This window comes from Pararge aegeria, chromosome 1 (assembly GCF_905163445.1).
Source record: "Pararge aegeria chromosome 1, ilParAegt1.1, whole genome shotgun sequence".
NCBI classification, from domain to species: Eukaryota; Metazoa; Arthropoda; class Insecta; order Lepidoptera; family Nymphalidae; genus Pararge; species Pararge aegeria.
In genome coordinates this window covers 17,993,008-18,006,004 of record NC_053180.1, presented here as the reverse complement: position 1 = coordinate 18,006,004, position 12,997 = coordinate 17,993,008, and the positions used below count along the sequence as shown (strand labels likewise).

Here is a 12,997-nt window from a genome sequence, read left to right as displayed (position 1 = left end):
ATGGCTCAACTGATCAACTTCGACAGATCACTACAAAGACTTCAATTTATTTTCCGTTATTGTGGCCTTACTTTCAAAAGTAAAAAGCTTACACCAATTTACAAACTTAAAATCCGTTGCGTGTATCTTTTGAACTTCTTTTGGCTAAACAGCGATGTACTTGGTGGTATTTGCTGGTTTATAGACGGGATACAAACGGGAAAAACGTTCGTCCAACTAACTTATATTGCCCCTTGTGTATCTTTTACTTTTCTTGCGGATCTGAAAGCGATATTTCTGATACATTATGAAGACTATGTTTGTGAACTTATCGAGAATCTACGGGAATTAGAAAAGAACTATGAAACAGAAAATGTTAACATTGGATATAATGAAACAGTTGTAAAAGATAATAGAAGAGGTCAATACGTTAAATTTCTACATTCAGTATTGACGATTTCGAATATACTAAGCGTTGTACTTATTCTAACGTTTATAGTTAGTCCGTTAATTTTGATGGCTTTAAAGTATTACCAAACTGAGGAAGTGGAATTAATGTTGCCATTTCTTATAATTTACCCATTTGATTCGCACGACATAAGATATTGGCCGTTCGTGTATTTACATCAGTTTTGGTCGGGTGAGTACCGTAACGGTTTTAGTAAAAAATAACGAGAATTGAAACGTGAGTACATAAACAGATTGTTAACTTTTACTTCGGCGTGCTAATTTGATTAATTCCTTTTAAGATTTACTTAAGTGACTTCTACATAATAGAAGTCGTTTTACTTACATAATTCTCTTATGATTTAGGATCGCACTCTTATCGGCCACCTATTGTCTTTTACCACTTCAAACGCATTTTCGCTTTCAAGGGCTTGAAATCTGCGCGATATCTACCAGGGTATTTCCCTATTGTCCATTTCAATTTTTTTCAGTCCTCAATAGATTACCACAACTTTACAATCGATGAATTTCTTAATGACAAGGTTGCTTGGAAGCATCCGGCTCCGCTTTCATCTCTCACAAGATAGAAAAATGAATGCTAAAATGTAAATATTGGATGTTGGAAAAGAGCAACTGCCTAGTTCCTTGCCGGCTTCTTCTCGGCAGAATCTGCCTTCCGAACCGGTGGTAGGGTCACTACAAAGAGACAGACTTGACGTTTCAAAAGTGCTTATATTAGGCCTACATGAAATAAATTAATATTGATTTTTTTTTAACTGGCTTGGATAGCTAGCCAGTGAAGTTGTGGCAATCTACTCTCATATTACTGTAGTTTATTGGGTTTGGCCTAACGTTCTTGTATCTCTTGGTTTTTCATCAGACTTCAGCACTGTAGTGTGCACTAGTTGTTCAACAGATTAAGCATTAAGTAAGAAGATGGTAAAAAATAATAATGGGAAATGTTTCATTCCTAACCTCCGTGAATAACCTGAACATACTAAACATCAGCTTCGTAGTTCGCTTTGGGTTGATCCCAAGATCTTTCAGAATTCATTTCGTTCAGTTGCAGAATTGTCTTTCTTTTGACTATCTACTATTCCGTTCGTGATTGATTTCTTGAGATTCTCAATCTCAAGAAATCAATTACGATCTGTTTGATAAGAACCAAGATCTATCGAAATAATGCTAAAAATTTGTTTCTTTTGTTAATAGTGTCCGTCGTTCTTCTAAACATTTGTGCAGCAGACTATCTTCTATACATATGTTGCACCTACCTCGGAGTTCAGTTTCGGATGCTGCAACACAACATTGAAAATGTTGTTGAGAAGAAATCTGTTTTACTAGAGCATGAATTGGAGGAGTTACAGAAGAAATATTGCCAATTGATTAAGTGGCATCAAGAACTTATACGGTAATATGAATATAATAAGGATTTTTACTTTCTTAGATGAAGCTTTCTTAGGCGAAGAAGAAAAGACATGAAAATATCCAGATGTTGGTAATCTTAATATATATAAATCTCGTGTCACAATGTTTGTCCTCAATGGACTCCTAAACCACTTAACCGATTATAATAAAATTCGCACACCATGTGCAGTTCGATCCAACTTGAGAGATAGGATAGATTAAATCTCAAATTATAGTCGCAATTTTAATTTATTGCTAATTATTTGTCTCTTATTATTTGACAGTCACAATTATCTGTTAACTCCAAATGATTCTAACAGATTTCGATACCTTTCGACTGGGTTGAGTAAGTAATCAATAGATGGCGCTGCTATGGTAAATCTACGAACGTGTCATATAAGCTACATTTTAACAGCATAATTACCACGTGTTGTTGACGCTATAAAATTAATTAAATTTATTTTGTAGTGAACGAAATACCGTATAATTCAATTATTTCCACGTTTTAAATTTTTGGTGTTAGCATAGCCGGCCACGTGTTGACTGAAGTGTAAATTGAATTCATATTATAATGAAGATAATACAGTGAAATTAATCCTGTTTTTTACTTATTTGTGATTCATTGATCAAAACTTTATAATTTAATTTGAATATATGTGTGTAAGTATTATCACATAATTATAAAATTTAATTAAAATGTCAATGCAAAAATGATACATAATTTCCTACACTTTTTCAATAGTTGTACAAATATTATTTTTTATTGTTTTTATTTAACCTCTTTTAAAAAATATTTAGCACTTATTATTTCAATGTGCTATGATAACATTTTTTCAGTTCCTCTTTCTAATATTTAAACGATTAAATTATTATTTTCAGTTAAATGCCACCGAAAAAATCTAACCTCAACAACGCGAGCAGCAAAGGGTCACGACGCAAACGTGTTGAAAGAGCTCAGCAATTACCAGAACAAATCGAAACAAGAAATGCAGCTCAAAGAATCAGGACTGCAGAAAGTCGTGCACAAGAATCTCAAGAACAGCGTGACGAACGTCTGCAACAGAATATTACGAGAACAAGAGCGACACGAGAACGAAACATAGCTACAGTACGAGTACTAAATCGACAAAGGCAACGGATCAGCCGCTCATTAACACGTGCATCATTCGTTCGGCTTGCCTTTGAATATGCACCAGATATTAACTACTCAGCGCATTTAAAAATTGCTATCGGTGGAATGGATAAAGTTTGTCAATATTGTCAGGCATTGAAATTTCGGAATGAAGCAGCCGGCATGTGCTGCGCATCAGGAAAAGTTGTACTGTCACCTCTACCCGCTCCGCTGGAGCCTTTATTATCCCTTCTTACTGGCAATTCAGATGATTCCAAATTATTTTTGCGTAAGATACGCAAATTTAATTCTTGCTTCCAAATGACGTCATTTGGGGCAACTAAAATTTGCGATCGTGCATCCGATGGACGTAATTTTGAAACTACATTCAAAATTCAAGGCCAGGTGTACCATAAAATCGGATCACTGATGCCAATGCCTGATAACAATCCGAAATTTCTTCAAATTTATTTTATGGGTGATTGTGAAGAGCGCGTGACGACTCGGTGCCTGTATAATTTTATTGAACAAGCAGAGGAAAGAGCAATTGTGATATTATTGGAAAAATTTTTAGAAGATCACAATCAACTAATTCAATTGATCAAAAGAGTTTCGCCACGACTGCAAAATGACAATTATCAAATCGTCATAAAAGCCGACAAAGTACCATTAGGTGAACATGCTGGTAGATTCAACGCTCCAACTGTTGATGAGGTTGCTGTTATCATGGTTGGTGATCCAATTGACAAAAGATCTATAAAAATTACACGGCGAGACAACACTGTCAGTACGATTTCGGATCTACACCGTTCATATGACGCATTACAATATCCATTGATATTTTGGCAAGGACAAGATGAATATCACCTTAATATCAAACAGTATGATCCAAATACCGGTAAATTTGACAATTATCTATTTACTTTATTACTGTATGTATAGATTTTAATTTCGTATTGCATTTTATTTTTTATTTTTTTAGGTGATTACAGAAATAATAAAGTTAGCTCAATGAACTACTACGCACACCGAATAATGGTTAGACAACATCAAGACAATTATATCGTTCGATATCGTCAGCTGTTCCATCAATACATTGTTGATATGTATGCTAAGGTCGAAAGCGAACGCTTGCGATTCCTTCGATTCAACCAGACAAAACTACGATCGGAAGAATATATTCACTTACGAGATGCTGTTGCTGGAAACATCGATGGAAATTTAAATCCCAATGACATCGGTAATGCTTTCATTTTACCTTCAAGCTACATCGGCAGTCCACGGAACATGCAAGATGCGATGACTTACGTACGTCATTACGGCCGACCGGATTTATTTATTACATTCACATGTAATCCGAATTGGGAAGAGATACAAACTTTACTATTGCCAGGACAACAAGCCATTCATCGTCATGATTTAACTGCACGTGTGTTTAAACAAAAATTGAAATCCTTAATTGATTTTATTGTTAAATATTTCATTTTTGGTATCACACGTTGTTGGCTGTATACGATAGAGTGGCAAAAGCGAGGTTTGCCTCATGCCCACATTTTGGTTTGGCTTAAAGATAGAATCCGTCCTGAAGAAATCGATCAAATAATTTCAGCCGAAATTCCAGACCCATTAATTGATCAAGAATTATTTGATATTGTCACCAAACACATGATCCATGGGCCATGCGGTGCTTTCAACATGACGTCACCGTGCATGGAAAATGGAAAATGTAAAAAAAACTTCCCAAAGCCGCATACGAATGACACGATCACGGATATTGATGGTTATCCAATGTAGTATATTGTGTATATCCGCAGAAGTACTGAGAATGGTGGCCACACATTTACAATGCGACTGCCGAACTTTCCAAATCAAGTTGAGTTTGATAATCAGTGGGTGGTACCATACTCACCACTACTTTCAAAAACTTACAAAGCTCATATCAATGTTGAGCTTTGCAGTTCTGTTAAATCAATTAAGTATATTTGTAACTATGTAAACAAAGGCAGTGATTTGGCCATATTTGAAGTACAAAACATAAATAAAAATGACGAAATAGCACGATACCAAATGGGCAGATACATTAGCAGCAATGAAGCTATTTGGCATATTCTCAGCTTTCCCATCCACGAAAGAGATCCTGCTGTCCAACATCTGGCAATACATCTTGAAAACGGTCAATGTGTATACTTCACTGAAGAAAATATTCTCCAAAGAGCGTTCGAAGCTCCGAAAACGACTTTAACTGAATTTTTTACATTGTGTCAAAAACCTGTTGTTTCTGGCCAATTCGCGAAGACATTGGTGTATGGTGATGTTCCACGTTATTTTACATGGAACAAATCCAGTAAAAAATGGGAGTCACGGAAACAAGGAAAACCACATCCTTCCATTACAGGCATATTCAAAGCTAAGACATTGGGGAGACTTTACACGGTACATCCAAAGCAACGTGAGTGCTTCTTTTTACGTTTGTTATTGGTGAATGTTCCCGGACCAACGTCTTTTGAATTTTTACGAAAAGTTAATGGTCGAGTATTCAATACATACCAGGATGCATGTCGTGAACTGCAATTGCTAGAAGACGATAACCATTGGGACTTAACGCTTGCTGATGCTGCGTTGACATCAACACCGAATAACATTCGTCAGTTTTTTGCAATTATTTTGACGACATGTTATCCCTCGCAAGCACAAACTTTGTGGGAAAATTATAAAAATTGTATGACAGAAGACATCTTGCACCGAATTAGACAAACAAATCAATGCCAAAACATAGATTATACACCAGAGATGTACAATGAAGCATTGGTCTTGATCGAGGATTTATGTGTTCTTATTTCAAATTTACCACTTAATCATTATGGTATGCCATCACCTAATCGTCCAGCCACCGACTTAGTCAATACCGATTTACAACGAGAAAATCAATATGACCATGGAAGTTTAGCAACTATTATCATGAACAGTGAACCATTACTTAAGCAGAACAAAAAATTATTTATGATCGGATTATGCTGGCTGTTGCTGCTGAACAAGGCGGTTTTTTTTTCTTGGATGCACCTGGTGGAACCGGTAAAACATTTTTAATATCGTTGATTCTTGCCAAAATACGGTTGCAACAAAAAATCGCATTAGCAGTAGCATCGTCAGGCATTGCGGCTACTTTACTGGATGGTGGGCGAACAGCACATTCAACATTCAAGCTGCCATTGGACGTTCATAATAAACCAGATGCAATGTATAACATCAAAAAGAATAGTGGAATAGCTGCAGTGTTGCGGAAGAGTTCTATAATAATTTGGGATGAGTGCACAATGGCACACAAATAGTCACTTGAAGCATTAAACAGAATTATGCAAGATTTAAACAGCAATAATAAACTTTTCGGTGGTGCTATCTTATTTTTGTCTGGTGACTTCCGGCAGACCTTACCGGTTATACCTCGCTCTACTTTCGCGGATGAGATTAATGCATGTTTGAAACAATCATTCTTATGGCGAAGTGTTGAAACACTTCGATTGACCATAAATATACGAGTACAATTGCAAAATGATCCATCAGAACAAATATTTTCCGAACAACTACTAGATATTGGGAACGGTAAAATAGAACTGCAACCAAATACGCAATGCATTAAACTACCAGACAATTTTTGCACTGTTGTTCAGGATAAAAATGAATTGATTCAGAGTATTTTCCCGGATATACAGAATAATTATTTGAATCATGAATGGCTTAGTCAACGGGCGATTTTGGCAGCCAAAAACATTGATGTTGACGAAATTAACTTCCAAATACAACAGTTGTTACCAGGCGATCTGATGTCTTTTAAATCAATCGATACTGTTGTTGATGAAAATGAAAGTGTAAATTTTCCGATTGAATTTTTAAATTCATTAGATATCCCTGGAATGCCACCACATAATTTTCGATTAAAGATTGGTTCCCCTATTATTCTCCTCCGTAATTTGAATCCACCTCAATTATGTAACGGTACGCGTTTGGTCATCAAAAAGATCACCGGAAACATTCTTGAAGCAACCATTTTGGCTGGGAAGTTTAAAGGAAAGGTGGTCCTGCTGCCACGTATTCCGATGATACCATCAGATTCTACCATACCCTTCAAAAGGCTACAGTTTCCAATTCGTTTAGCTTTCGCCATGTCTATAAATAAATCTCAAGGTCAGACAATGTCCATTTGTGGTTTAGATTTGGAAAATCCATGTTTTTCTCATGGGCAACTATATGTTGCGTGTTCACGTGTTGGGAAACCGTCGAATCTATTTGTGTTAGCTAAAGACAGGTTAACCAAAAACATTGTTTGACAGGTGTTAAATTAAATTGAAATTGAAAGTATTTATAATTCAAAAAAATAGATATTAATGTTTAAAAGTTTAAGACTGTCTGCCTTGCCTACCTCATTCATGAGTTTAAGCGTCACATGTTATTTACTGTATTATACTGTAATATACTTATATTTGTTATAAAATTAAATGGAAATAATAAATCTGATAAATTTTTATTTTGTACCTATTGATTTCTGCTTAATATCAAGTGTAACAACATTTTAATTAATTGTGTTCAACGTACTTCCCCTTAAAATCTCAATCCAGTGAATTTGTATACCAACATCAACATTTTCGTCTTTGTTCGTAAATAATCTTATTGTACTAAAGGGTTATAGTAGCAGAAAGTCAAATAAGATCACTATATTTTTTTACAAATACTATCTGTGTGAAAAAGCATAGTGGACTCCGTGACTGATGTTCTCTTATTATTCCTCTTAGATTGTTTACTATAATGTAATATAATAAAAACTTTAGCCACAGCAACGCGTGGCCGGGTCAGCTAGTTGGTATATAGTTCTTACGATGCCCGATTTCTCTTACTGAAACTTTTTTTATGGTAATAATTGACGGACCGAGCAGATGATCTATTTGATGGTGAATGGAAAACCATCGCCATGTATGTCATATTTTATCTATGTGCCTATTTGAATAAATCAGCGCTGCAATTGTCAAATACTGCAGCAGCATGCTGAGGTAGAAGCCTTTTCAGCTGAAGCACCTTTCGATAAGGCATTTAGTTTGTCAAATAGTGTATAATTACTTTTAATGTAATTAGTAATTAGTTTTCATTAGTTAATTATTATTATTATTATTATAAAACAATATTTGACTTGATTTTGACTATACGTTATTTTTTTTTTTGCCAACAGATTAGCAAATATGCTCGGATTTATATACGCTGAATCAACTTTGTTCAATTTCGTATCGAGCTCTATCCTCATCTGTTTGACTGGCTTCAATGTTATGGTAAAGCATTTTTACGTTATTCGTCCTTTATGTTCAGTGGCGTGCACAGGGTCTTCGGCCATGGTATGCATAACGCAGATATATAGCATAAAATAGAAATATTCCCCTCCAATACGAGCTATATAAAACAATTTGGGTATGCAGTGCTTTTGTGCATGTATGAAGTGCACGCCACTGTTTATGTTAAATCAAGCTTCATCTTTAATCCTCTGCCCATGACAAAGTAGTATTTAAGGTAGAGGTCATTCTATAGTATTTGACGATGCAGTCTAAAACTTAGCTTAGGACTTTACATGGAACACGGAATGATATGATAAATTCCATTTCAAGTCGCTGCTGTAAAGTCAAAGTCAAAGTCAAATTCAAAAATATCTGTATTCAAGTAAGCCCATAGGTTTATAAGTAGCACTTTTGATACGTAAATTAGGAGAATTACACGTTAGTGAGACGATGGCGATAACCATATGCGTAAACTTAAAACCAAAGGCTACGAGGATTCCAAACGCGTCCTGGTCTAAGAACAAGCCCAAAAAAACTTATCGTTACTTTTTGTTATCACCATATCACACTGTCATTTAAAACTATTAAAGAAGCAACCTGGTTATTCACACCCAAGAATTTTTATCAATTATAGGACTTTTCTATAAGCTTACTTTTAATACGTTGTTTGGCCACTTCTCAAGGAATTAGGGGTCGACTGAACGATTGGTGGTGCAAGGACAGGTTGAAGAAAAAAAGGCAAGAGGGTGGGCACCTACACGTTTTACAGATACGGTGCAATCGTTGACCCAGACAACTGTGGTGGAATGCTTCCGACACGCTACCAACCGCCAAAAGTGGAAAAGACTCGCGCGGGAAGCCGTGAAATTCAATGATGCCGATCGCCATGGAATTCATCTCAGCAGCCACGACCACTCTGCCAAGTGTTTTAATACTATGTATTTTTTAATAATTTCTATTATTGGAATAGGCGATGGAGAACGTCGCGTTCGCTGTAAGTTTCCTGGTATTCCTCTCGGCGAGCTTGTTGCAAATATACATGATCTGTTTCTTCGGTGATTTTCTAATGACATCAGTAAGTAGGTTATTATTTTATTTCTTCTTATCCTATTTCGGTCTAAGAGATATCCAAAAAATCAAATATCATAAGGATTGGTCCAGCCGTTCTTGAGTTATGAATGGTGTAACTAACACAACTTTCTTTTAAATATATAGATATAAAATTAAGTATAAAAAGCTTGGGTGTTACCGCCTCCCTTATGGGCCGACCGGGAGCCCTGGAAGCCGCCTCTTTTTAAAATTATTTATAATAAATAAATATGATGATGATGATGATGACACATCATACATAAATATACACAAAAGTAAACCTAAGAATGGATTTTTGACGTAGACTAGGTGTATACCTAAGCACGGCTAGCAAGACAATTTTACTTCCCCGGGAAAAGGTTACAAATTTATCTTCTCCCACTGCTGTATCTACTCTCATTGCAATGGCGCACAAGTAGAAATATATCGAAATAATATGTGTAATAATAAACGGGGGTTAACTTCTCCTATTCCATGTTCCCTTGCTTTAGCAGGTGGACACGTTAATTATATCCCTTGTCAGGGTATATAATAGGGGGATATCATTTTTCTCCCCTGGCTGTGCTAGCCCTGCAGGCCAAAATACCGCACTGTATTTCCAAAACACTACTACTAAATTGTGACTGTTTTCAGAGTACAGAAGTAAGCGACGCTGTGTACCATAGCAAATGGTACTATCTCAATGTTAAGACTGGGAAGAACTTGCTTATTCTACAAACAAGGTTTAATTATGAGTATTATATGACAAAGGAGGAATTACACACATAAATACACATTTAAATCAAAATGAAAAATACACTTTATGCACCAAAAACACCAACAATAACACAATATATATATAACGCAGGTATTTCGTGCCTAAAACCCAGTCTTTCCATGCTACAAAGCAGACGAAAGTAAACACATGGATTACAGGTTTAGGTTTTAATTAATTTCTACTACTTTTGCCAGGCTATATATTAATATTTATAAATTAGCTAACCAATAATAATTCAAAACTTTAATGTAAATTATTTCCATTTTAAAATAAAGCTTTAAATTTATTAATTAGAAAACCGATTAAAGCATAAATTAAACCATTAATTTTGTCTATGTTGTGCAAACGTCATCGGCCTACATTTATTAAAAAAAAAAGTACCTACGGCTGTATTTAACAAATGAAAAAACAACTAAATAAAAAACATAGTAAAGTATGAGAAGATTGGCATTTCTGACTTCTCTTTTTGAATATTTTACCGGCCGTGGTAAAGCAATGAGGTGTTTTTCATCCGCAGTTTGAATAAAGAACGCCAACTTTCAGGACATGAGATTTTAAAACATTTTGACAGAATTTTCGAATTGAGATTGATATATCTATCATCAAGAGCCTATAACAGTCCACTGCTAGCAAAAGGCCTATCCCTTTTAGTATATGGTGGTAGTAGCACGGAGGACGTGGCTGCCCGCTCTCCATTATAATCCTTTAGCTACCTCATACGACACCCGCGGAAAGAAGAGGGGTGGTGACAACTGTATTCTGGTATGCCGTCACCACACGGCACAAAAGGATTAACACAAAGGCTGCCTAGGTTTAAGTGCGTCATTTCGTATAACTCCTCTTTTAGAGCTATAAATATAACTTATATTCCTTTTGTTTTCAGGGCTCAGAAGCCGTGTAAGTTGACAGCATTCGGGTTTGCTGACGTCAATCTGAACGCTTTCATGAGCGTAAGTTTTACCTCCTAATTGGTTTTTCCTTTTTGAGACTTCAGCAATGTAAACGTTGTTTTGTTATACTTTTCTTTTTTGTTTACTTTTTGTGTTGCGCAATAAAAGTATATTCATTCATTCTATTTAGGTACTCCCATAAGTAACAACAATACTTTTTTACTGTTCATAATACAATTACATAATGGGCAGCCGATTGGCGCAGTGGGCAGAGACCCTGCTTTCTGAGTGCAAGGCTGTGGGTTCGATTCTCAGAACTGGAAAATGTTTGTGTGATGAACATGAATTTGTGACAGTTGCTGGGTGTTCATCTGTTTACTATAAGTATTTATGTATATTATTTATAAAAATATTCATCACTCATTTTAGTACCTATAACACAAGCTACTCTTGCTTTGGAGTTAGATGGTGATATTTGTATTGTTGTAGAACCTATACCTATTTTTTTATTAATATTATCATCATACACGCTTGATGAATCAAAAAAAATAAAAATACCCGGCTAAGTTTGTTGTGGCCTTTTCTTAGACCAGCGCGTTTGGAACCCTCGTAGCTTTAGGTTTAAGTTCACGAACGTAGTTATCACCATCCCCTTACAATTATGTAAACATATTATATGTATGAACGCTTCATAAGTGCCTGTGATAGGCCTACATGAATAAAGACATTTTGAATTTGGATTTGAATTTCTTAACGACAAGGCTTGGAAGCAGGCTGCTCCGCTCTCATAAGATAGAAAAATTCTAACCTTCTCGAAATAAACGAATTTCAAATTCTGAATACAATTAACATCACTTGTTAGATAAATTAAGCATTAAAAAGTATTTAAACTCTTTAATTAATTCAAAGATATGTTTTCAATATTATAGCTTAACTTATTATTCGGACTATAATATTATATTATATGAAATTTTCTTTTTCAGATTTTGAGAAACGCCTGGTCCTACTTCGCTTTATTGAAAACTGTTTACGCTCCACAAGAATATTAATATTCATTATACCTACCTACTTAAGTTACCCGATGAAAGCTAAGATAAACGAATAGTTCTCTCAGAACTAAGAAATAAAAAGAGGTTTTACTTTTCAAACATAATTTACTTTTTCATTATGGGACTATTTGAATAAAGAAAGTTTGATTTTATTGTGCAACGCTTTACAGATAGATAGACACCGAAAACCTAAAATTCGTCATAAACCGTACATTTGTCCTAACACTCCTGATACTCTAAATCAACCCCGTAGCCTACTTTTCAAAAGCTTACTTCTGCCGTGTGTGAATTAATTACACCAGTTTTATTTATAGTAATAACTAGCGGAACCGGCAGAAGTCGTCTTGCCCGGTAAAGCAGCGCCACCTACCGGATCCAATTTTATTTTCAATTCATCCAGGAACCGAAGAAGAAGAAGAATTCAGGAAAAGAAACAGTAAGGAGTATACAGTACACAATGTAGACATGCAAAGGCGGCCTTATTGCTGCAAGCAATCTCTTACAGGCCAACTTTGTAGATAGGCAAGAAAACGGGATAGTGCCAAGAGTGTTGATTGAAATACACACAAAAATTTCATCAAAATCGGTCCAGCTGTGAAAGAGGAATCGGGTGAGAAACGTACAGATTAATTATGTATATTGCTGTCGTTTTGAGTATTTATCTTATTACAGGCATTTCAATTAAAATGTCATACTAATGTTAGTGATGGTGATAACTGCATTTGTTAACTTAAAACTAAAGCTAGGAGGGTTCCAAACGCGCCCACAACAAACTTAGCCAGGTTTTAAACCTTCCCTGGACTTCCACAAATATTTCAAGACCTAAATTAGCCTAATCGGTCCAGCGATTCTCGAGTTTTAGTGAGACTAACGAACAGCATTTCATTTTTATATATATAGAAGATTGGCAGACACAAGCGGATAGACCACCTGATGCTATGAAGAACACCCAC

At 35.5% G+C, this 12,997-nt stretch overlaps 1 protein-coding gene across 1 annotated transcript; it reads left to right on the top strand.

Moving 5' to 3' along the window:
- LOC120635340 (putative odorant receptor 92a) lies at positions 1-12,044 on the top strand. The gene is made up of 7 exons (XM_039906357.1): positions 1-619; positions 1,639-1,837; positions 8,163-8,259; positions 9,230-9,334; positions 9,982-10,070; positions 10,989-11,055; positions 11,979-12,044. Exons 1-7 carry the CDS (start codon positions 1-3, stop codon positions 12,042-12,044), a joined length of 1,242 nt encoding a protein of 413 aa, XP_039762291.1.
- Positions 12,045-12,997: the final 953 nt, after the last annotated feature.

Excerpts from the sequence above, each read along its gene's own strand:
- LOC120635340 (XM_039906357.1), top strand. The coding sequence starts at position 1 with ATGGCTCAACTGATCAACTTCGACAGATCACTACAAAGACTTCAATTT. Across the intron at positions 10,071-10,988 it reads TTGCTTATTCTACAAACAAG|GGCTCAGAAGCCGTGTAAGT; the intron begins GTTTAATTATGA and ends TTTTGTTTTCAG. Across the intron at positions 11,056-11,978 it reads ATCTGAACGCTTTCATGAGC|ATTTTGAGAAACGCCTGGTC; the intron begins GTAAGTTTTACC and ends TTTCTTTTTCAG.